Source organism: Tiliqua scincoides, chromosome 3 (genome assembly GCF_035046505.1).
Source record: "Tiliqua scincoides isolate rTilSci1 chromosome 3, rTilSci1.hap2, whole genome shotgun sequence".
In the NCBI taxonomy this organism is placed as follows: Eukaryota; Metazoa; Chordata; class Lepidosauria; order Squamata; family Scincidae; genus Tiliqua; species Tiliqua scincoides.
This window is the reverse complement of record NC_089823.1, coordinates 128,190,041-128,214,818: the sequence shown is the minus strand read 5'-3', so window position 1 is coordinate 128,214,818 and position 24,778 is coordinate 128,190,041. Positions and strand designations below refer to the sequence as shown.

Sequence of the window (24,778 nt, the reverse complement as noted above, 5' to 3'; positions counted from 1 at the left end):
CCTGGGACATTTGGTGGGCCGCTGTGAGATACAGGAAGCTGGACTATATGGGCCTATGGCCTGATCCAGTGGGGCTGTTCTTATGTTCTTATAGCTTTGCTTTTTACTGTAGCCTCCTAAAAGGGCTGCTCTGTTATCACTGGATTCTGTTATGGGAAGCAGTGTAGGGCTGAGGGATACAAGAAGCAAAGTAACAACATTGCTGTGCCTGTTTAAGGGAATTATATAAGAAATTAGTAAGGTTTTCACTACCTTTGCAACTATTCATTCACTTTTACAACTATTTTTACCATTTTCATACTCTTTTTGTCTACCGGTTTGTTCTACCCTTTCCTTAGAAGTGGTACCCATTTTTAAAAAACACTAAAAAGGAAAAAGAGAACCACTAAATGCATTTCTGTTTGACAGTTTGGTACTCTACTAATTTCTAGCCACTGCCCTCTAAGCAATCCAACGGGTGTCTTCCCTGCTACGGATATATCTTAAAAGAATCCTGCAGAAAAAGAGCATTAATTTAATACTAATTCAGCCTAGTGTGATTCCACTGTTAGCTAGTGAAAATGTGCAAATTGCCCATGAACTTTATTGAATAGAGCAGATCTAGAATGGCTGAAACCCAAACAGTAAACTACATGACAGAAGGAAAAAAAAAGACAGACAAGAGGCCTAAGACCCCAATAAACAAGGAAAAGCCTAGCACCTGTTAGATCCTCACCTGGCAGCACAGTGAGAAATGCGCTCCGGAAGCTGTATCCCATGGTGTTTGCACCTAAGCAGATGTACATCCCAGCATCTTCTTCTTTGGCTCGTGTGATCATGAGTTTGTTCAGGTAGGAACCATCAGGGCGGGACCAGACCTCACCTGTGGGCAGCACCACAAATTTCTGTCCCCCGACATCAATGGTGGAATTGTATTTGTTTTCAGTGCCGTACTCCACTCTCTTCAGCCACTGAATGACAGGTTTGACATCGCTCCTCACCTTGCACTGAAATGAGGTTGTCCCTCCATAGTCCACAGTTGTGTTCACAGGGTGTGTTCCTGTAAGAATTGGCTTTGACCTTGTTCTCTCTAGAAATAAGAAAGAATCACTCTTTTAAAAATGCACTCAGGACCTTATTTGTGAAGGTATCTTCAAAATAGAAAAAAAATATCAAGGCCCTTCCATCAATGCAAAACTAAAAAGAATGGAGTACATCCATACGACCCACTTTTTAAAATGACACTCTATTGCAGGGGTGGCCAACCTTTCAACTTTAGGGCTCCTAAATACAACAGTTGTGCAGAACAGAGCATTCAGCTGCACCTGCTGAAGTTCCCTCTGCTACACAACTGTAATGAAATACAGGTGGGACCACCATTCTGGAACCTTCAGTGGATACTGACATCAGTGGATAATGGGGTACACCTTTAATTGCCTTGTAACAAGGTAGAAGACTTTATACCGCATCCAGCCTCTAGACCAGCCATTTGAAACCTTTTTCAGCTGACAAGGCACTAAAATTGTCAAGGCACACTGCCAATTTTTTACTTATATTATTACATTGCAATTAATTTTTAATTAATATAATTAATACAATGAAATCATTACATGACAATTAAAGAAATTCAAAAGAAGCTTGGAGAGGGAAGTATATGGGATTTTTGGAAAGGAGGAAAAATGTCTTCCTGTAGGAAAAAAAAATGTAGGGTGTTCAAATTGTTATGAGAAGTGCTAGAAAGTGTCGGTAGAGAGATCAGACTGAGGACATACTGGAGAAATGTGGGGTGAGGGGCATGAGGAGACATGATTGAATCAAGTGCAGGATTCAAAAGGTGTGGGGGGAGAGAAAGAATGCAAGGTAACTGATTCTGGACTTTGGAAGGTAGAGACGAGTGAGGGAAGGGACAGTAGGAGAGGTGTTCACTGATTATGAGATGGGGGAATGTGTGTGTGGGAGGGGGTGGGGTAGGAGAAAAGAGGAGGGGGAAGTATCAATTACCTGTTCATATATTCAAGGGAGTGCAACCAAGAGCTCAATCCTGTGGAAGTCTACTCAGAAGTAAGCCCCATTATAGTCAATGGGGCTTACTCCCAGGTCAGTGTGATAGGATTGTAGAGCCCTACTTCCTTGAATGCAAAGGAACTAAAGAGAGCCAGGGTGGTGTAGTGGTTAGGGAGGTAGACTTAGACCTGGAAGGTCCAGGTTCAAATCCCCCCTCAGCCATGAAGCTTCCTGGGTGACCTTGGGCCAGTCACTTTCTCTCAGCCTCACCTACCTCACAGGGTTGTTGTGAAGACAAAAGGAGGAGAGCGGCAGTGTACACCGCCCTGAGCTCTTTGGAGGAATATAAAAATGTGAAAAATAAATAAAGAAGGCCAATTCTGTGCTTGTCTACTCAGAAAGCCCCATTGTAGTCAATGGGGCTTACTCTCCTGTAAGTGCGGATAGGATTGTGGCCCAACGCCCTTACTGGCAATGTAGGGAGGGTCACTTAGGAGAGTTGCAGGCACACTGTAGCAAGGAAAGGGGTCTCTCAAGGAGACCCCTTTCTTTTCAGCCAGGCAATCCTTTGGCTGGTGGCCTGACAGACTCCTGCTTCGCTCCCTTCATACCTGCTTGCCTGCCTGATGCCTTCAGGCTTCCTTGCACTCATTTCACAGCTCCCGCCTGCCTAGAGCTCTGCCCAGGCATCTCTGGCTGCCTAGTCAGCATGCGCGAGGCAGGCAACGGCCATTCAGCAGCAGGAGCGAGCAGGAAGCGGACGCTTCTGGCTGCTTCTTAAATAGTGCAATGCAAAGCAGTGGCAACGAGCCCCTTCGCTGGTTGCTCCTTTTACATGTGCTGCCGCATGAGGCTCAAAGCAGCTAGCTGCTTCTCCTGCATGGCTGCTGTCTGTCTCCTCTGGCTCCTCGGCACTCCTGAGGCAGTGTGCCACAGCACAGAGGTTGAAAACTGCAACTATAGACAGAATGAATAATTCCATTAGATTCCATTATTCACCCCATCTAGTGACTGAATGTGGTATAGCATCTATATCAACACACTGGGGAGACAATGGCGGAGCAAGAACCCCGGAAGTGGCTCTTTAGAACTATCTTTGGCCCTGAGAAGCTTGCAACCGGTGCAGTTTAACAGTATGAAGGTAGGAAATGGGATTTTGATGCTTTCCCCCTTTTTACAAGGCATTTAAAGATGAACCTGGTATCAGTGGTGAGTCAAATCAGTGGATCCTAATTCAGTGGATCCTGAGGTCCCACGTGTATATACCAACTATCAAACATCTTAGAGAGAATACGCTTTCCACTTGTAACAATTCGCTCCCATGATTTGCTTAGGGCAGGGGTGCCCAAACCCCGGCCCGGGGGCCACTTGCGGCCCTCAGGGGCTCCCAATCCGGCCCACAGGGAGTCCCCAGTCTCCAATGAGCCTCTGGCCCTCCAGAAACTTGCTGGAGCCCGTGCTGGCCCAACGCAACTGCTCTTAGTGTGAGGATGACTGTTTAATCTCTCACCTGAGTTGTGGAACGAGGGCTCCCTCCACTACTTGCTGTTTCACATCTGTGATGCAGCAGTGGCAGCAAAGGAAAGGCTGGCCTTGCTTTGTGCAAGGCCTTTTATAGTCCTTGAGCTACTGCGAGACCTTCATTCATTCATATAAATTCCATCTCTAATAAATTCATTTATGTAAATTTATTCAAATTTTTAATGTAAATTAATTCTTCCCCCCCCCCCCCCGCCCCAGACACAGTGTCAGAGAGATGATGTGGCCCTCCTGCCAAAAGTTTGGACACCCCTGGCTTAGGGTGAAGCACAGCAATTAGTACCCTGCCACAGCACTGCAAAACATGATCTTATGTGGACTTGGCAGTGCCACTCATCACTCTGGTCTCACTCTGACATGGCATAAGACAAGGGGCTGGGATTAGACATCCAGCCCCTGTAGGTCCAAGTAACATTCACCAAAATTAAGAGCAACACTTTCAATGAGTTTATTGACCAGATTTGTGATCTTCCTTTCTAACAAAAGTAATTCTGATATGAAAACACCCACATTCAAAGGCAACAGTCTGCTCCATGATAACTCTTTCTTTTGTGGAAAAATGTGAATGAAAAGCACATGTGGAGGGACTCTGTTGTGTAGAGTGTACAAACCTGCTGGACATCTGGGACTGATAAAGAGGCAGCTGTGTGAAGGCAGTAAAAACATGTGTTTATACTCAAATCAGGAGCAGAGACAGGGAAATGAATCAAACCTCATCTTAATGTCAGATGTGGCATTTTCACTTCATCAAAACCAGGCAGCCCTGCAACCAGCTCTCTTCTGTCCCCATTTATCATGATTGTTATCAAACTAAAGATGTACATATCCTTTGTTTTCATTAGCCTTTGTGGGCTAAGAATAAAAACACTTGCCAGACTTCAACAGATAATGGCTTGAAGTAGTTCAGGATTTATCCCATTTCCTCACTTAAACCTTCTTTCAAAGCTACTGGTCACTTGTCAGCCTCACCTGCTTATCAGACCATAGCTCTTTCCAGCCTTAATCCATCTGTCTGCCATGAACACATTGGTATAATTTGCAATCTCACCTCACACCTCTGCGCTCTTTGTTGTATGTTCTGTTTTAACATGCATTAAAGCACAACAATTCCTATTTTGTGCAGGTATATTGTTTCTGGGTGTCAAGTCAGAGTCCATGCAGCACTTTGTCTGTAGCAGACAAATCTGGTGGAAGGCCAGATTCCTTGCCTAGCAGATGTGCCACGGTTGAAGCATAACTTTTTTTTTCTTTTTTTTAAAGACCCAGCTTCTGATTTAGGGAGAAATCAAGGTCAGAAAGCAGACAAACATTACAACCATCCACAAGTTAAACTTTACCCAGGTATAGTTTGTCACACATTTCATTCAGTGCAGTTACAATTTGTGTATAGTGTATAGTGTATACAGCTTGTTGATCTGTATAAACTCTGGAAATGTGTGTCCAGGTACAGACCAGCAGATACAGACATCCTGTACATGGGTGAAACATGATGTGCAATTGCCATTCAATGACATGAAGTAGTCAGCTGAAGTTAGTTCTTTTGCCATGCTAAGGGAATACAGTTTCCCTTTTCCAAGGCCATGCTAAGGGAATATGGCCTTGAAGATCATGTAAATGTAGTAGGTGTGTTACTACAAAGATCCCTAAAGAGAGTTAAGAGTCACCGGACCATTATGTATGACATCTTTGACTTGGATCAGACATGGACTGCAAGACTTGTGGGAGCTGTTTGGGAGTTTGCCTGAGTTTAGTTTATTATAATATTTTTATCCTCTCTCTTCTATCCCTAAAGAGATTATCAGAGCTTTAAGATTTGGGTGGATTTCACTCTGCATGTCTTGCTAAAAACTTGAAACATTTCAATACAATCTACTTGCTTGACTACCACGCTGCATCTTGCTTGCTCCACAGTACTTACAGTACATCAAAAAGTTATGCAGAAGTTTGAGCACATGATTACAGATATTTTTATTTCCCAATCTTTTTTTTATTTTAAAACATTTATAGCCTGCTTCCCCCTTTAATACAAGGCACACAAGGTGGCTAACAACAAAAATTAATACAATAAGTACAACAGCCTTAAGTATATTTACTTGGAAGCAAACCACTGTGACTTCAATAGCACTGACTTCCTCAAACATATTCTTAGGACTAGAGAAGTAGGGCGCAATCCAGCCCTTGACTTGGGCCGGCGCAAGGGACATGCCGCAAGGCATGTTTGTGCCTCCTTAGGAGGAAGCCAGGCCAGCAGTCAAAGAAGCGACGACCTGCAGAGGCCTCTGCAAGCCTCCACGCCGGCTTCCTTCATGCAGGTTGTGTTGGCCCAGCTGGGCTGACGAAAGGAGGAAAGGTAGGCAGGGGGAGACAGGAGGAAGGCGTTCCTGGGCAGGGGGAGAGCAAGTGGTGGGCAGCCCCAGGGGCAGGAGGTGGAGAGTGGGAGGTGGAGCTGGGATCTGGCAGTTATGCCGGATCCCAAGCCCCGTTCCCAGGGAGAACGGAGGGGCTTCTAGCCACTATGCTCTCCTCCGACTTGTGCAACCAAGTTGGAGGAGACCTATAGGAGCCAGCAGCCCTTACCTGTAGGTAAGGAGAAATGTTTCTCCTTGCCTCTGGCTGAGCCACTTATGGCCCCTTTCCCGCACTGGATACAGAGCAAGCCTCCTGGTTTGCCTATTCCAGCACAGGATAGGATTGCACCCTTAGACTATGTTCCTAGGTAAACCTCTTGTTTCCAAGCCAAATTCAGTACTTACGGATCACTTCAACTTTGTAGGTGGCATTTATCTCCCCAATTCTGTTGAAGACCCGACAAGTGTACTTTCCACTGTCCTCAGGTTTCAAGTTCTTCAAGTTGAGTGTCCACTTCTTCCTTTTGTTCTCGCCAATCTCCTGTGGGGTTAGAGGCTTGTTGTCTTTGAGCCAGCTGATGTCAGGTCTAGGATTCCCACTGGCTACACATTTCAGGCGGATAGAGCTTCCCACAGGTCGGGCAATCACTCTCCGTCTCATCTTGGCAGGTTGAGTGAACCGAGGTCGAGCTGCAAAGACAAGTAAGAGATCAAGGGGGGGGGAATCACCCAAAAGTACAGACTGAGCCAGGTGGCTACACCTATGACCAACACTGACCCAGCTCATAAGGCAATAAACAATAAAGGTAAAGAAAACAACCACATAGCACTACTGTTTATGAGACAGAATCTTGGGATGCAATCCTAACCAATTTTCCAGCACTGAGGAAAGGGCAATGCAATTCCGAGGTAAGGGAACAAACACTGCCTTATCCTGAGCAGGCCTCCGTGACTGCCCCCCAACTGCAGGATGCAGCACATGCAGCACAGCAATGCCAGTGCTGGAAATTTGATTAGGATTGCACCCTTTGGGCCAGTGGTGTCGCTAGAGGGGTGCAGGTGGTGTGGGCCGCACTGGGTGACGCGCACTGGGGGGTGATGCGCACTGGGGGGTGACATGTTAAAATTGCAGTGGTTAGGGGTAATACCGTCATGCTTATATACTGTTGGATGTGGAATTTCCAGCAGAATGCAATGCAAAAAACCAGAGTGAAATACCTTTCTATCAAAAGTTATGGCCAAAAAACTGGAGAAAAAAAATGCATGGAGCCCTATGGAAAATGAAACTGAGCTTATTGTGCGTTTACTCGCGAGTAGGCAAACGTGCCTTAGTCCGTTGCTAAGGGCAGCCTGAGAGAAATCCGACGACACCAGAATGGTCCTGATCCAATGGATGCAGCCCCCCAAAACACCAAAGGAAGTCCCTCCCTCCAAACAGATGAATGCATTGAGCCCTATGGAAAGCGAAACTAAGCCTCAAGGTTGCGTTTACTGGCTAGTAAGCATACGTGCCTTGGCTGGTGTTCAGGTCATGCAAAGGGGAATGTGAAGCCACCAGAATGGTCCTGATCTGATGGAACTGGAGCTCAACAAATGCTCCAGAGGGCAGCCCCCCCCTTTTCCTTCAATGCAGTGATGTGCAAGCTCCCCCCCCCCCAGCTTGATGTGAGAACTCTCAAACATAATAAGCAGAACTCTTCATTATAATATTGTTGTCTGGGGTTCCCTGGCTTACCTGACCCTGTGGGGACCTAGTGGGTGGAAGCCCCTGCCTGCGGCTGCAGCAATACACCCACAAAGCAGTCGCTGGGGAGTTCCAGGGTTTGTCAGGCAAGCGGCTGTAGGGCAATGTGGCTGTGGGGGCGACACCCCAGGGTGAGCTCTGGTGGGCCGCGGCAGAACTGCCCACGGTTCCACCCCCGAGTTGGTAGCCCTGGCTCCGGCGGCACCAGTTGGCAGGGCCAGGCAACAGTGGGTGGGAGGAGGCAAGCCCCCTGGAAAGGAAGGGGCAGGGCCTGAGGGTACTGGTCTCCAGAACATAAAGCCCAGCCCAGGCAATGATGAGGGCAACTGGTGAGGCTGCCAGATAATGTAGAAGCTGGCCAGCCAGTGAGCTGAGAGCTCCCCAGGGAAAAGGACCAGGGTGATGTAACTCACTTCTCCCATAACCCTACTGAGGCCTTTGAGGCTGGGCTGGACTGGGTCTGAACCCAGTGGTGCTCCATCGCTACCCCTCATGGACCTGTCTGAGCCTAGCACTGCTGGGGGTCATAAGCCCACCTCCAGAGCACTACAATTGTGTTAGAAACATTGATATTTTTGTTATTTATTGAATTTTGTAATGAAGAACTATATATGGATAATACAATCCATAGCATAGCTTTGTTATGATAATACAATTCATAGCATTGCTTTGAATTAAGGTACCATCAAAATGCTGATGACATCCTGCTCCATTTTTCTTTTTTTTTCTTCAGAAGCAACAGTTTCATTTTGGCACCACTGCCTGGAATCTGTGATAGGCTGGACACGATGAACAGTTTGAAACTGAATCTTGAAAAAGTGGAAATAGCAAAGGGGACACTGGGCCCTGGAGGAGTGAAAAAGATGCAGGACTGCTACCGCCGCTGCCCTCCAAGGGCATTTTGTTCTGGAGCTACCAGGATGCAGTGATAGCCAAGAATAAATTATATCACCATTTGGCTAGGAGCACAGGTGTTTTTGTAAACTCAGGTACTGACTACTGTAATGTTCTACACCCTTGAAAAAGTATATAATGTAGTTATCCAATTACTGTCAGAACTAAGATGCTGGGTACACCCAAGCCTTGCCTAGTACAAATGTTGTGGATGATTGTGAGGTTTAATGCACACAATCGAAGATGCTGCTTTGACCTAGAGTTTGTATGTGAGTACTGCATACCAAAAAGATCATCTAAGAAAGTGGTTCTCAAACTGGTGGGTCGTGACCCACCAGCTTGTGTAAAGCTTCCCCTGTCCCTTTAAGGCAGCACAATCACCAGGATTGTGTTGCTAATGAGGGTGAAAGGGAGCTATTTTTACATATTGAGGGCTGCTGGCACCTGCAGGAGTTGTGGGGAGCCCTGAGCAGCCCCCCGACGTTTAGAATGTTGACTCAGAATTTTAGAATGTTGAGAAAAATGGTTGACAAGCAACCAGGAAGTGCTTAGCTACTAGTTTTTCTCAACATTCTAAGTCAACATTCTAAGCTTTGGGGAGCCCTGCGGAGGGCTGTTTGGGGCTCCCCGGAGCTTTCCTGATGGGGGCTCATTCAAGCCCCTCTCATTATGCCTTTAGAAAAATAATGCAAGACTTATTTTTGGAAAAAGTTCAAAAAGTTGTAAGCATTTGAAGTCTGATAATGCATGTTCTTGTCTCAAGGAAACACACACACACACACACACACACACAAACCCCTGAATATTCTGGATTCATTCATTTTAATTGTTGATAAGCATATATTGTCCCTCCTGTTTGGGTCAATTGTTTGAGAAAGATGGCATGAATATTTTGCAATGAATACTGAAATAGTTCTGGAATGGATAAAACAATCAATACCAGGGAGGGGGGAATGCATGGAGATCTAAATTAATTGCTCATAGGGTGCTCTGGCAGTTTCAATGAATGAATGAATGAATGAATGAATAAACCTTTATTAGGCATAGAAACTATCTATGCCAGTTTCAATGTGCAATTGGAAAGATGTATTTTGCTCAGATATAGGGGATGCCAGTGGGGGAGTGAGATGTTGTAGACAGATACCGTCCCCAAACTATTCTTCCTTATTTTAGTCCTCCAAGCCATATTCTGTTGGGTAACAGGACACTGCTGTGTGCCACTTCTACTCCTCCCAAACACACAACATGGAAGTGGAAAAGGATACATGTAGCTCTCACTATGTGAGCAGGTTTTAAAGCAAAGACTTTTCCTCATACCTAACCCCCATTCCCCTTGTGATCAGCCTCTCCATCTATTCTCACACACTGACCTCATATTTCAAATACATTCAAAGGGGGAATCCAGCTCAAGCATCTCCCTCATGTGCACCATCCTTCTAGGAACATTTTTAGCCTCCACAGTAAGTGCCCCTTCTCCACGCCCACCCCCCTCGGCAACATTCTGGGTCTCGGCCACATCAGGATATTTTATTTCAAACTCACTCTTGTGTAGCCTAGAAATGCTTTGCTCTCTGCTGAGAGGCTTTCATGTGTAACCTAATGAACGGGAGTGACTCCGGCATCCCACAACCTAGCAGACAGCTGGAGTGACAAGTGTGATATCCTAGATCATTCTGTAAGACTGGTGTGTAAATGTCTAGGTATTCCCTGGATCATCTCTCTGAGAGGGGAGGCATCCTTTGCAGCAAAAACAATCAACACTCCAAAAGAGCTTGTTACAAACCAGCAGCACTTTGAAAGGTAGTCAGTTGCTGGCTGAGAGATGTGAATATCAACACACACACACACACACACACACACACACACACACAGAGCCCATGGGACCTGGCCATTGTGGATCTGGAAAATAAAAAATTCCAGATCTACAAAATCAATTGACAATGAAAATACTCTTAGAATAAATGCCTGTCTCACTAGAGCTGGGGTGCCCAAACCCTGGCCCTGGGGCCACTTGCAGCCCTCGAGGACTCCCAATCTGGCCCGCTGAGAGCCACCAGTCTCCAATGAGCTCTGGCCCTCTGGAGACCTGCTGGAGCATGTGCTGGCCCGACGCAACTGCTCTCAGTGTGATGGCCAACTTTTGAACTCTTGTGTGAGCTGTGGGACGAGGGCTCCCTCCACTGTTTCCTGTTTCACGTCTGTGATGCAGCAGTGGCAGCAAAGGAAAGGCCAGCCTTGCTTTGTGCAAGGCCTTTTATAGGTCAGGAGCTATTGCAAGACCTTCATTCATTCATATAAGTTCCATCGCTAATGTATTCATTTATGTAAATTTATTCAAATTTGCCAACAGTCTGAGGCTAAGGGGCAAAGAAGGAAGGCCCATAGCCAGGGAGACAGACCAGGGACAGACTGCACTTGCTCCCGGTGTGGAAGGGATTGTCACTCCCGGATTGGCCTTTTCAGCCACACTAGACGCTGTGCCAGAACCACCTTTCAGAGCGCGATACCATAGTCTTTCGAGACTGAAGGTTGCCAATACAAAATTCAAATTTAAAATGTAAATTAACCTTTTTTCCTGGCCCGCAACAACAGTGTCAGAGAGATGATGTGGCCCTCCTGCCAAAAAGTTTGGACACCCCTGCATTAGAGGATTGTTGTTTATACTGTTGTTGAGAATACTGAATTGTATGATATTAAAGTTCATTCTAGCATGAGGGTTCCTTTCACTCCTAGACTATCAATCTGTCATCCCTCCTTACACAGGTACCACTGTGACATCCTTCCCACCTATGACACAATTCCTGCTGTGTTGGCACTATTTTCAGTGCTAGGCAAAATCCTTTTAAAAAATTTTTCTAGCCTCTTTAATTCTTTATTAAAAGGTTTTTATGTTTTTTTAAAATCTGCTTTTTCTTTATGTTGTTTTATTGTTGTTTTTCAATTGCATTTTATTGTTTGAACTTGTAAGCTGCTCTGGAAATACTTTCATGACAGGCAGCATATAAATCTATATAAAATTATCAAACTGGGCCAAAAGTGGCAATCAGGTTCCATGAACCTGCCTTTATACCCTTTTCCAGTCACTGAGCCTCCACCTGAGGGAACAGCTACAGTGTAGTGAGTGTATCAAATGTAAAAACGTGAGTGAGTGGTATCTCTTCCTGTACAGACCCTAGCCTTCAAACCCTTAAAATTCAAGCTTGTGACTCATTTGTTCTTGCAGCTTCAGATTTGAAGAATTTGTTTTGCATAAACACAGTCATATTTTGCATATGCTGACTGGAACCAGTGCGATTTGCCATACACCAGGCCATTAAAGAACACAACATTAGCTATTTAGCTACCCAATAGTCATGTGGACAGAGTGGGCTCTGTGAACTTTACTAAAAAATGGCATGGGTGCTAGTGGCCAGAGCCAATTTCTCCAATGAGTTCAGAGCAGCATTTTATCCTCACAGCAGTCTTGTAAAGTAGTCTCTCACTTGACCTGTATAAGTCCATCAAACACTGGGTAGGCACAGACTGGAATTCATTCAGAACCAACATTTTAGCAGCCTTGTGCAAGTCACTATGTTTCATTTCAGGGGGAACACCAGCTTGTTTTTGGCCCCAGAGCATGCCATGGGGGAGGGCTCTTGTGAGCACACAAGGCATGTGCACAGCACTCCCTCCCCCCAGTGGCCAGGTTCTCCTCCCCACCTTTTGTCTCCTATCCTAGCTTACTTTGTTGGAACATGTTCTCAGAACATGACATTCTTGTTGCTTGGATGTTGCTTGGGCTCTTCCTCCTCCCCCTCCCAGCCAATCACACTCATTCCTGATGAACCTTCTGGACACCAAGGGTCCTTTCAGAAAAATTTAGTTGGCTTGGGGGAGGAAGGAGGAAGAGTGTACATGAGTTTGCATGGTCTCCTTCCCCCACCCAAAAGAACATAAGTACATAAGAAGAGCCCTCCTGAATCAGGCTCAGGGCCCATCTAGTCCAGTTTCCTGTATCTCACAGGTATCTCACCAGATGACTCAGGGAGCACACACAAGACCACAAGATAATTGCATCTTGCTGCAGTCTCCCTACATCTAGTATTCTAGTTACACTCACACACTCCAGCATAGACACCAGATTGCAATTGGGTTTGACTAGTGCTACTTTATTAAACACCGTGACCAATCAAAACCACCCCACTATCCCCATCAAAATGCTGCTGATGGAGAACCCTTTCTCCTTCTCTCATGCCTCTGTCCAAACAAGCTTAGAAGGCATTGATGAGGTGGCACATGCCACTGCATGCATCACTCAGTTGCTGCCCACTATAAAAGTGGGGAATGGGGGCCTTCAGGGATTGACTGGGTCAGCCCTCAGGTTGCTTCGGCCCTCAGCCAGTGCCCAGCCTCTGACAATGGCCCTGCTCAGCCTAACCCACCTCACAAAGGTTGTTGCAAGAATTAAATAACTCCCATGTAAACTACACAGGGCACTTTGGAAAAACAGTGAGATACAAAAGTAGTGAATAAAGGTTTTCACTGACTACTGAATAGCTGTAGAAGTTGGTTTAACTCTACTCTCAGGTTTTCTTTGCTCTGTAACCATATTATACATTCTGCTCTTGCTCCAGTCAGGCCAAAAACAGCTCAGCACTGCACTATTACCTCTCCCCACCCCTTAGTGCTGTCCCAGGCTTTTAGCTTAATCATGTGCTCATCTCTCTGAGACACAACAATCAGGAGGTAAAGCAATACTTCTGAGGGTGCCGTCCTGCCCTTTCTCTCGCCCCCTCTCTTTTAAATAGGTTAAGTGATTACCATGCCTCTCCATTCCTCTGTGTGATACACTGAAACCAGATCCCCACTTAAACAGTTGTGAAATGTCTCCCTCAAGAAAGAAAGACAGAAAAAAAGGAAAGAAAGAAAGTCTGAACTGGGCAAGTTCAGAGAAGCACGTTAACAAAAGAAAGGAAGAGAAGAATGTGAGGGATTCAAGGACAGAAAAAAGGGGGGAATTCCCCCCCTTCTCTTTTCCCTTTTTGTAAATGCCTGCTTCCAAATCTGTATCATCTGTTGAAGCTTTGCTAGTTTAACTGAAAGGGCTCAGAGACTGTACAAAGCACCTCTGTGTGGCATGTTCTTTGCTCAAGTGTTCCCTTACACATCTTCAGGAGATTGCTTTATAAACCCAGGCAGCAATTTCTATCGTATAAGTTGTGCCATACGCCAAGGCTTGGAAAAAACATACGTTAGCAAAGGAAGCGTATGATGGTTTTCCCCACAACAAGAGAATCAACAGCAGAAGGTGTTAGTAGGAAGTGGCTGAACACAGGACTTCCTTCTGAATTGTCCCAGGATTCCCATCTCTTCTCTCTCTCAAAGGGGGAGCTGAAATAGCCATGACACTAAGCTGGCTATGCCACCACCATCAGCCACAAGCATCACATGATTTTCCACGCAACTGAGTCGGGTTCTACTCTTGAAGCAACTTGGTTCTGTGGCAATGATGCCGTTTTACATAGTGCCGGACCAGGAACTTTTGTGGGATTCAGGCAATGCCATTCAGCGCATACATGGCTAGGATCAACCACCATATGAAGTGGCCTTTTCGGTGGTGGCACCTGTACTATGGAATTCCCCCCCCCCTTGAATTGAGGACAGCTTCCTCATTATTAACGTTCTGGTGGGGCCTGAAGACTTTTTTATTCAGGAGAGTCTTCGAGGCCTTGTAAGTTTTGTTTTTATAAATTTATAAATTATGTCTTTTACTACATGCTTTTAATCTGCTGCTATGTATTTTATCTTGTTTTAATTGTTTTGTATTTTTATTGTTTATTTGTATCTTACTTTGTTTGTATTTTAAATTGATTGTTAGCCCCCTTGGGTGCCCTTCAGAGAGAAAGGTGGAATACAAATCTAATAAATAAATAAAATAAATAAATATGAAGTACAAGACAAGCTAGTCTAAACAAATCCATTGTCGGTACTGAATACAACACAAAAACACAATGCTCTTTGTGACAGTAAAAGTTAGAAAACAGCCCTTTCCAGCCTGGGCCATTCATGGTTCCCTTCAGGTGTCTCACCAAAGTTGACACAGTGTTTATTAAGGACAGTGGCATCAAGAAGGGGGGCCCCGGGTGCCAAGCTGCGGGGGGGGGGGGATGACAACTCTAGTGATCAAAATCACTAAAATCATGGTTTTAAGGAATAATACCATCATGTTATATACCATTTGATGTGTAATTTAAAGTAGAATGCAATGAGAGAAAACCGGAGTGAAATATCCCCATTCTTTAAAAGTTATAGCCAAAAAACAGAAAACAAAAATACAACTGACTTATGTAACATAAAGTAGACTTCCTTAACTCTAAATGGACCAAAGAGACTGATTATTCAAGGAGCCAATAAGATGTTATTATCATGCAGCATGGAACCAATAAGGTGTTAATAAGATGACACCCTAAGAGGGGTGACACCACTAGTGACCAAAATGGCAGAAATTGTGGTTTTTAGGAATAATAGCATCATGTTATATACCATTCGTTTACACAGAAGGCAATGAAACAAACTGCATTGAAATAACTGTGTTATACCAAAAGTTACAGCAATATAACCAGAAAAGGAACACAATTGCCTTATAAAAAGTGGATTTCCTTAACTCAAAGCTGACCAATGAGCCTGAGTGTTATGAGAACTATCAAGGTGTTATTATGACACAGCATGGAATCAATAAGCATGGTTATCATAAGTCAGCTTCCTTTTCCATGCATCAGCGCTAATAGTCAAACTCCTCTTCAGTTGTGTGTCATCAATTTGGTCACTTCTTTTGTTGGTTACTGATTGGTTTGGTAACCTGTACTGTTCTATAGCTAAATAAATACATAAATAAATAAATGGGGGTGACACCATGAATTACCAGACTCGGTGACACCAACCCTAGTGATATCACTGGTGGGAAGGTTGGGTGTTGTTGGTCACTGGTTTAGATGACTTTTAAAGTGGATTCTAAACATTCATGGCTGACTATAGTTATCAGTGGTTATTAAAAATGATGGCTACATAGAACCTCCAGATGCAGGGGCAGTATGTCACTGAGTCAGAGACAGACCCAGTGTTTGTGTTTGGAAGGACATGACCACTCTTAACTCCAGAGCCCAGGTCAACCAGCTGGGTAGACCTGGGCTCCCAGTTGAACTTCAGCCTCTGTGGCTAAGGTTTGCTGGGTGGGTAGACCTGGGCTCTCACCTGGACTTGAAGCCCAGATCAACCTGCTAGGTAGACCTGGGCTCCCATTCAGACTTCCCTCTGGAGCAATTTCTTCCAGGTGGGTAGACCTGGGCTCCTGGTTGAACTTCAGGCTCAGTGGCTGAGGTTTGCTAGATGGTTGAACCTGGGCTACCACCCGGACTTGATGCCCAGATAAATTAATTTTGTTGTATGTGAAAAATTTATGGGCCCTGGGAATCAAATGATCTAGCTATACCAGTGATCAAGGAAAACCACTGGAGGCTCAGTCTCCCCTATTTGAGCTACAGTCACTGTGCTGACCAGGGAAAAGAATCCTTCCAAATATGCCCAGATTCCCTTGAATCTCTTTCTTATATCACACTACTGAATTTCACCTCTTTAAGAAGGAAAGAACAGTTTCTTCCAATTCCTATTGATAGGGCAGAATTAAAAAAAAAAAAAAAGAGCGGGGAGACAATCAGAGAAGTCTGTGAATACAAAAAAAACAACAACAATTAAGGGGCTCATAATAGCTGCAGGCATTGACTTGGAAACAAATGAATGTGCTTGTGCTCTTTATAAAGGTATCTGGAACAGAAGGAACCGCACAATTTAAAACCCATCCAATAAAGTGGACAGCAGGGCAGATAGTGAAAAGTGAAGTTAATCAGGACAAGTGTCAGGTCGGGGAAGAACAAAGCGGCAGGTATTCTCCAAGGGCTGATTCAAACAATGAGGGCTTGTGAGTCAAGTGATCCTGGTCAGGTGGTTCCCTTCTTTATCTGGAGTTCACTCTTTATGTTTCTAGGCGTAACTCCCTGTTCACATTAGTACTGTTTGTATGAGTTAATATGAGGAACAGCACGACAGTTTAACTGACAACAGGTTTGCGTTATTTTACAGGTTTGGCTCCTGCTGAAAGGCAAAGGGCACTTATTCATTTTAAAAATGTGTATCCCACCCTCCTCCTGAAATGCAGGGCAGCTTACAATGTGTAAAACTGAAAACAGTACAGTTGTGCAAATAAACTCTTTGCAAGCACCTGTGGCTTTGTTCTTCTGTGATGTCCCTTGCTGTTGCGAGTGCGGAAAGAGCCCTTGACGGGTTTTGTTTTGGGGCATCTTTTTCTGCTCTCTTTGACATCAGAACAAACTACAGAATGGCCGTGTTGGGGGGGGGGGCGATTTTTGACAATCTCACTTGTCCTTAAGAATAACTATGTGCTCCCCTACATGTTTAGGGGAGTTGCTTTAAAAAAAATCCCCTCAGTTGCTTATGGGGAGATGCTTTAAAAAAAATCCTTATTGGAGCAAGGGAGTAGAAAACTGCTATAATAAGACACAGGACAAAAACCAAACCAAACCACTCTCCCACCAATAACTGATTACATGTCTATATCCGGTGCTGGCAGTAAAGTTTGGCGGGCTCTTTGGGCCAAGTTCTATTCCAACCCCCCTCAGTGTTTCCCTGTGCACACACCTCTCCAGCCCATAGAGCAGGGGTCTCCAAACCTTTTGGCTAGAGGCTTTTGGCTTTTGGCTCCAAACCTTTTGGCTAGATCAAATATCTGGCGTGGTGTTGAGGGCCAGAAAAAAAATTTAAATATAAAATTTAAATAAATAAATTAGAGTTGGAACATAGATGAGTGAATAAATGAATGAATGGGCTCATTTATTCAACCTCTCTGGCCCTCAGAAGACCCTCTAGACACAATCAGTTCTGGTCATGTTCAGTTGAGTGGGCCAGTGGCTTTCAGGGGACAAGAGGTTGGTCGCAGGCCAGAAAGAGGCTTACTGTGGGTCGCATCTGGCCCCCGGGTCAGGGTTTGGAGACCTCTGCCATACAGCACTGGTTCCCAACCTGTGGTCCGGGGACCACAGGTGGTTTGTGAGATCCTGAAAAGTTGTCCACAAGGTCTCAGGAAAAAAAAAAAATTATCTTTTGATCATTTCCAGCATCTCTTTGAGCAAGCAGTCCCCCATGGACAACCAGAGAGGGCGGAGAACAGACTGCTGGCAGCTGCACCTGGCAGCAAAAGTAGCAAACCACAAATCTTCTCTATAAATAAGTCTCTAATAAATCTTTTCTAATTATAGGCTGCCTGCATTATCCGTGGGTTCAATACCTGCAGATTTCTTCATCCATGAGTTCCTAAACCTGTGGTGCAGGCCAACCTGGAGCCTCCAGAGGTAAGAGCAGCTGTGTTCCTCTCACCTCCAGAAGCTCTTCTGAAGCCTCCAGAGGCCGTACGTGACTGCCCACAGCCTCTGCAGGTTTCAGAAGAGCCTCCAGACTGACCAGAGCTCTGCTCTGATCGGGTTCAGGGTGAGGGTGAAAACTGCAGGTTTCAAATACTCATGGTTTTATCTGCGGGGGTTCCAGGAATGAAACCTCCATATTGGGACCCCTGAGAATGGAACCCCCAAATGTATTTTTTGTGTGTGGGGTTGGAAGGTTGCATGTGGCCTGCAATAATTCCAATTTCTGCCTCAGTCGTCCACTGTCTCCTAAAGGTTGGGAACCAGTGCAATAGAGTGATCCAAGACAGCACTTTTCCATTTCTCTGATCAGCTCAGGGAAACAGAGAGTGGTGAGCTCTGGGAAGGGCACCCCTTCCACAGTGCTGTGGCAGTGCTGTCGGAGAGGTGCCTTCCAATACAGCTTCCTTCCTACACCAACTAGGATAGATAAGGAAAAGGGAATGACTGGAGGATGTCCCTTCCTCAGAGCTTCAGCAGCACTGAGGGAGGGGTGCCCAAGCAGCCTCCTCTTCCACTCTCCCCATTCATGAAGAGCGTTTCTTAGAGCAGTGATTCTCAAACTGTGGGTTGGGACCCACTAGGTGGGTCATGAGTCAAATTCAAGTTGGTCCCCATTCATTTCAATATTCTTTTTTTAATATATTAGACTTGATGCTACTATGGTATGTGACTGCATTTGGGAAAATGTTACAGACCTGTACTTTTAACAGGCTACTATGTATATTCTTTTAACAATGATAGTCAATGGGACTTACTCCTGGCTAAGTGTGGGTAGGACTGCAGCCTAATATTGTTAAAACTTTTCCTGCCTGATGATGCCTCTTCCAGTCATGACATCACTTCTGGTGGGTTCTGACAGATTCTCATTCTAAAACGTGAGTCCGGGTGTTAAATGTGTGAGAACCACTGTCTTAGAGCCTTCTGCAGCCCCTCAATCAAGGAACTTTGTGTCCTCTTTGTCTTCATTGGGGGCTTCAGAGGTCAGCCACTTGAGTCCTGGTCAACCTCTCAGGCTACTGTGTACACACACACACGTACGCATTAGACCTCTCTTTTATCTGAGAATCTCACATGCAGGTGCAATTAGCATTTTCTTTTCCTCTCTGAGATGGCTTCCCTAGGGAAAATTTCCCCTCATGGGATTGCTTTTCCACTGAACCCAGGAGGTGAAGGTTAAATAAAGCCTTCAGAGGCTCCAAGGTACAATAGAGCAGTGTCATCTTAGGTTCAATTTGACAGTGGGACAACATTTTCCCAAATAGTATCAGTTTCAGTAGAATACAGTCTTGAGGACTATATTGGTTTTTGGTTTACCATAGTTCATGAAGAACCTTGAGGAGAGCACTGACTAAAGCACCAGGTCTAGATAGTCAATTATATGTGAAGAAAACTAAAGTATTTGGCTTTAAATGGTTCAAAATATTTATTTAAAAATGCTTAAATCATAGAAAGAAGGGAGGACCCTTTGTTTACCCAAATCGATAGGTGTGATATAGAGAGTATTAGATTTTAATTAAGCACTCCCTGCTCTTAAAAGCAGGGCTACCTTGCTTGGGAAGATTGTGGAATGGATGTCATTCCTTGAGGTTTTCTGTTTCAAGAGAAAGTTGGCCAAGTGTCTGAAAGGGATGCTGTAGTTTGTTAAATCTCATAACAAACTGTCCAGTTGGGAAGGACCATGGAAAGTGAAAGGCACCAGCAAAACTAGGATTCATAACTCAAGTACCTGAGTGTAATGCATCCTGTTGGAATACACAGTTTCCCTTGATGGGTGAGTGGTAACAGGATGCAGAGATTCCTATCAGACTGGCTTAACAATGTAATGAGGATAAAAGATATGCCATGGCATGTTAAAGTGCTTAAGGAACTTTGAGAGACATGATGTAACAGTTCAAGTCTTTTTATAAGGTTAGCCTCTTGGGAAGCCAAAGAATTTGAGCTACTAAACAAAAAGGATACAGTGTGTGAATATGGCATTCTACATGGGCTAAATGTGTAGCTGTGAGATCCCTGTGTGTGCTTGTCATATACACAACACATCACATGAAGGAAACCTATATAGAAACACAAGGTAGGGAACTTTTTTCTCCTTTAGGGTCGTTTTTTAAATTACACTTTTTGTTTCTATAACAGTAAACTAGTCTTTTGCGTTTACTTGTACTACAGTAAGACTTTGACATATCCATTATGTTTGATCAGATCAAGTGTTTCTATGGGAAAAGAGACAGCAAACACAAACATAGAGAGCACACTGAGCCTAGCAGGTCAGCGAACCTCTATCTTTCACAAAGATTCTTTGGGGCAGGGGCTGCAAATTCAGGTTGGTTATTGTAGTGAACAGAATACCTGTGTGCTAGTTGGATAGGATTGAGCCCTGAGTCTGTAAGCTTCAAGGCAGTTTCCTCTCATGTGTGCAAAGAAGTTTGCATGTAAGAACAGCAGTAAATTGGTGTTAAAATGTCACAATAATGCAGATGGTTTGGTAGAAAAGGGTTGAACGGCCCTATCCTACTGGGCTGTCCCACTGACAGAACTAGCGTTCCGCCAGTGCTGGCTACCATAAGGCAGCTATAAAGTGCGCTCCAGCAGTGGGTGCTGCTGGAGCACCAGTGGAAAGGTGGACGGGCGCAGGGAGGAGGAAGGAATGGCGGTGGCAAGGGGTGAATCTGGTGGCAATGGAGCATGCTGGATCCTATCATCCTTATCCACAGCCTCCCCATCTTCTTTCTCTCCTCAGACTTGCACCAGGAAAATCACTGGCACAGAACACAGAACCCACTGCTGCGCAGGACTCTTACAGAGGAGAAAAGGGATTTAAGTCCCCTTCCCTTCTGAAGGCTCCTGCTCCACCCCCCTGCTGGATTCAGCATGTGCCTTTTTGGCATGGCTGCACCAGAGGGGGGAAGGGAAGATAGGATTGGGCCATAAATATCTTAAAAATGCAGCTCTTTTGGCATAAAGAGTTTGACATTTGAGAGCGCAGATACAAAAAAAAAAAAAAGGTAATGCTTGTTGCATGTAAGTAGGATTTGTAAGTGGATTCCCTGAAAATGTGGAGGATATTGGAATGGCCCCATGACTTGTCAGAAAATCATTTGGCATCAAGGGTATTGAAATATTCAATATTTAATTTTTTATAAAAAAAAATATTCAGTGGAAACCTATTTGGTATCCCAGTTACCAGGGAAATAGCAACAGTATGTATCCATTCCACAGGAATCAAGTCCTGCTAAGGCAAGTTCCGGTTAACACGAAGGGTATTCTGTCTTTTTATCCTGTAGGAGGTAAAAAGCATATTTACAGCAGTGGCGTAGCTGGAAAAATGTTATGCATCTTTGCTTACCCCACAGCTTTCCAGAATGGTCTTCAGATCCAGCATTGGGACCTTCAGATACTAGACTCTCCCTTCCTGAGCTGGCATCGTCTGCAAACAGAGAAAGAAAGACTGTTCAGAACATCACAAGCTTTGAGTGTTTGACCAGGGATGCAAGTTGCAGGCTGTGCTGCCTTTGGAATGCACCACTCCATTCCATTCCAACATGCTGAATTTACTGTAGTCAGTTTATTCTCCTTGCTGCTTTTTGAGCTTTTCAGCTGGCTGCTAACGTGATGGATTAATTAATGCTTCCATTAATAGAGAACCAAAGCCCTTTTGTTGATGTTTATGGACTGGTGTTCCCAAGGAGGAGATGGAACCGTTTTACATACACTCCGGGCAAATGACGGCATAAATCAAAATTATAGCTGAGAATGCGAGAGGGACTTCTGGGAATCAGTCATGCTGGAGGCAACACTTTCCAGAAAAATCCAGGAGGTGAACGTGCATTTTATTTATTTTGAACCTTACATAGTACCTTGCTGCAAATTTGTGCATAACCATTGAGCTTTTTCAGGTGAAGGGTCTCTTAAATCAATGGTTCTTAAACTTTTTAGAGGTCCAGGGGCTGCTGCCTGATTTATAAATGCCAAAGGGTGTGGCTATAATGGTGATTGGGCAGCAGTGCGCCTCCCCCCCCCCCTCGTAGCAGCTTATTTAACTTTTAATGCACATAGCATAATCTGGCCTGTCTGTTTCACAACCCACAACAAATTGGATCACAACTCACCGATGGGTCACGGGCCCACAATTTGAGAACTGCTGTCTTAAACTTTTTGGAGAAAGAGTGAGATTAAAAAAAACAAAAACACTAAGAGGCTGATACATGTATCTTCATACATCAAAACAGTTCTGGCCTACCAAGGATCCTGCATGCAGTGTCTCTCTGCCATTCACTCTTGGGTTAAGAGCTGGCGACTCTCAGCTCAACCAACAAGAGTGGCTTACAGTGGCTGGGTCTTGACCCATGAGCCAATCATCCTCTGCCCAGCTGACAGCCTGCTGCTCTCAGCCCAAAGAGAAAGTGTTTTGAGGATAGAATAGACTTGCACACATTTCCTCTTCCTGCTCACCCCAAGAGCAAATGGAAGAAGGCAGTCTGATGCCTTACCAGTCCATTGGGGGGGGGGGGGAAGAGACAGACAGAGAAAGAGAGAGAGTGCATTCCAATCTCCCTACAGAGTAGCATGGACACATACTGCCTCAAGAGCGTTATGGACTTGAGCTAGGTCTGCACCAGAGCCAACTTGACCCAAGGAATGTGGATTCCCAGTGGCCATCAGGAATGCCTCTGTGCCAGCAGAATGCAAGCTGCATTGACTGATATATGTATACAAAAGCATATATGTGTGATACCACAGTCTCCCAAGACTGAAGGATGCCAATGATGTGTGAATTCCTGCAACCTAATTAGTCGTGATTTTACCCTCTAGGAGAGATTCCCATTTTAGCTTTTACAGCTATATTTGAGGCCTGTGCACCATTAAAGTAAGGTGCTTTTCACTTTATACAGCGCTCCTGGCAACACTAATATGCAAATCAAATCAATGTTGTCATTCTCCAAAATGGAGAGCAGAGCAAATTAAATAGTGAGAATGGCCCTCTCCCAATTTACAAAGGAAGACAAGGCAGTGACAACAGCACCATTTTTTCAGCAGATAAAAGCACCTAAACAAAGTCCATGTCACTATTCCCCACAGAAAGGACACTCATAGGCAACTACACATGACATGGGGGTGCACTGTTCAGAGCTTAAGTTTACTTAAGCAACAGCTGTGCAGAACCACAGTTCAGACTGGGACTGCAATGCAGAGCATAGCCCTTTACTTCCATGCCATTTTCCCATTGGAAATCACACCTTCAAAGTAGCTGTTTCATATCAACAAGTCCCATTGTAGCAAATGAAGCAGCATGGAACAGAGGCTCTTGTTCCTTCACTGTTCTTTCTCGTACAGTGACACACAGCCCAGTCCTAACTAACATTCTAGGGCTGATGCAGCCATGCCAGTGGGGCATGCGCTACATGCTGCAGTGGAGAGGACAGTCACAGAGAGAGCATTTGTTCTCTTACCTTGGAGGTGCATCATGGCTGCATCAGCCTTGACAAGTTGGTTAGGATTGGGTTGACAATCTCCCCAAGTAAAGGCCTGTATGCTCTGCTTTTGAAAACTGGACATTGTTTGCAGACTTACTGATACCTTATGCAAAATCCTTTTTGGAGAAACAATCCAGGCCACACTGGGAACTACTGATCAGAGATAGCAAAACTGTAGATGGAAATAGTATTAGGAATGACAAGTCTGCTGTGCTCCTGACCCAAACCCCGCAGCCTTGCAGGGGAACACAATGAAAGGCTCTCCCTAGTCAAACACGCAGCTGGATGCTCACTGCACTTCACTACAGATCTCTAACATAGGTTTTTGTCAATTAGAACTTAATCCTACCCAGCCTGATGTACCAAGCTTGGCCTCTCCGCCCTTTGTCTCTGGCCTCATGTTACAGTATGTCCGCCAGAGCACAGCCTCCCTCCCCCCACCTCTAGTCGTACACTCAAACTAATTGGCATTCTCAGCCACACTTGACAGGCTGCCAAGCCTTTCATGTCAACCAAATTGCTGTGAATGCACCGGATCTTTGAAGATGCATCTTTGCTCGTTATCTGGTCAAATCCTCAAACTGCAATCCTGCATACAAGACTCAAGGAACCCCCCCCCCCCCCGCAACAAAACCTTCAGAGGAGTGGCTGAAATTAAATATGGAGATAAGGAGATTCTACTGAGTGAGACAGTTTCAGGAAACAGGCGGAAAGAGAAAACCCATATGCCTATTAGGGAGAAAAAGTTATAAGAGTTGTGGCTACTAAAATATAGGGGAAGATACGTCTTCATTTTTACTCAGCAACAGCAGGGGGACTGACTACAATCTAAATGGGTAACAGGCTGAGAATTTTCATGCTTCCTTTTTTCAGCACAGAGTGGTTTGATTGAAAGCACCCACAGAAAAAGACTGAAACTGGGCAGAGAAAGGGAAAGAATGGAGTAAGGAGGCTGTTGGAAGGGATGGATCTGGTGGCAATGGTGTGTGCCGGATCCTATCCCCTCTCCTCAACCCTTTCTTTCCTCTGACTTGTGCCAATTAAATAGCAGGTGCAGGCTGGAGGAGAAACATTGTGGACCAGGAGGTTAATGTGGGGGGGGGCAGCAAGGGGATTTAAATCTGGATCTGGTCCTCCCCCCAATGGATACAGTGTGTTCCTTTATGACATGGCTTCACTAGCAGCAGGTGGGGAAGGAGAGGACTGGGCTGTGACAGAGGGTACTGGATTCAGTCATATGTGACTGAATGTGTCACACATGTGCCGACCGCACTTGAAACTGCAAGAGCAACTGCCCATTCACAGTTTAAAAAAATAGAACAGCAG

The 24,778-nt window shown here is 45.0% G+C and overlaps 1 protein-coding gene across 2 annotated transcripts in view; it reads right to left on the bottom strand.

Annotated features, from left to right (window-relative positions):
* FGFRL1 (fibroblast growth factor receptor like 1) overlaps positions 1–24,778 on the bottom strand; it is a 202,105-nt gene that overhangs the window by 5,780 nt on the left and 171,547 nt on the right. For both annotated transcript variants that reach the window (XM_066620920.1, XM_066620919.1), the window contains exons 4-6: positions 21,325–21,405; positions 6,276–6,560; positions 716–1,069 (exon numbers count right to left, since the gene is read on the bottom strand). In XM_066620920.1, coding sequence (XP_066477017.1) covers positions 716–1,069; positions 6,276–6,560; positions 21,325–21,405 — 720 coding nt within the window. The remainder of the gene's footprint in view (positions 1–715; positions 1,070–6,275; positions 6,561–21,324; positions 21,406–24,778) is intronic.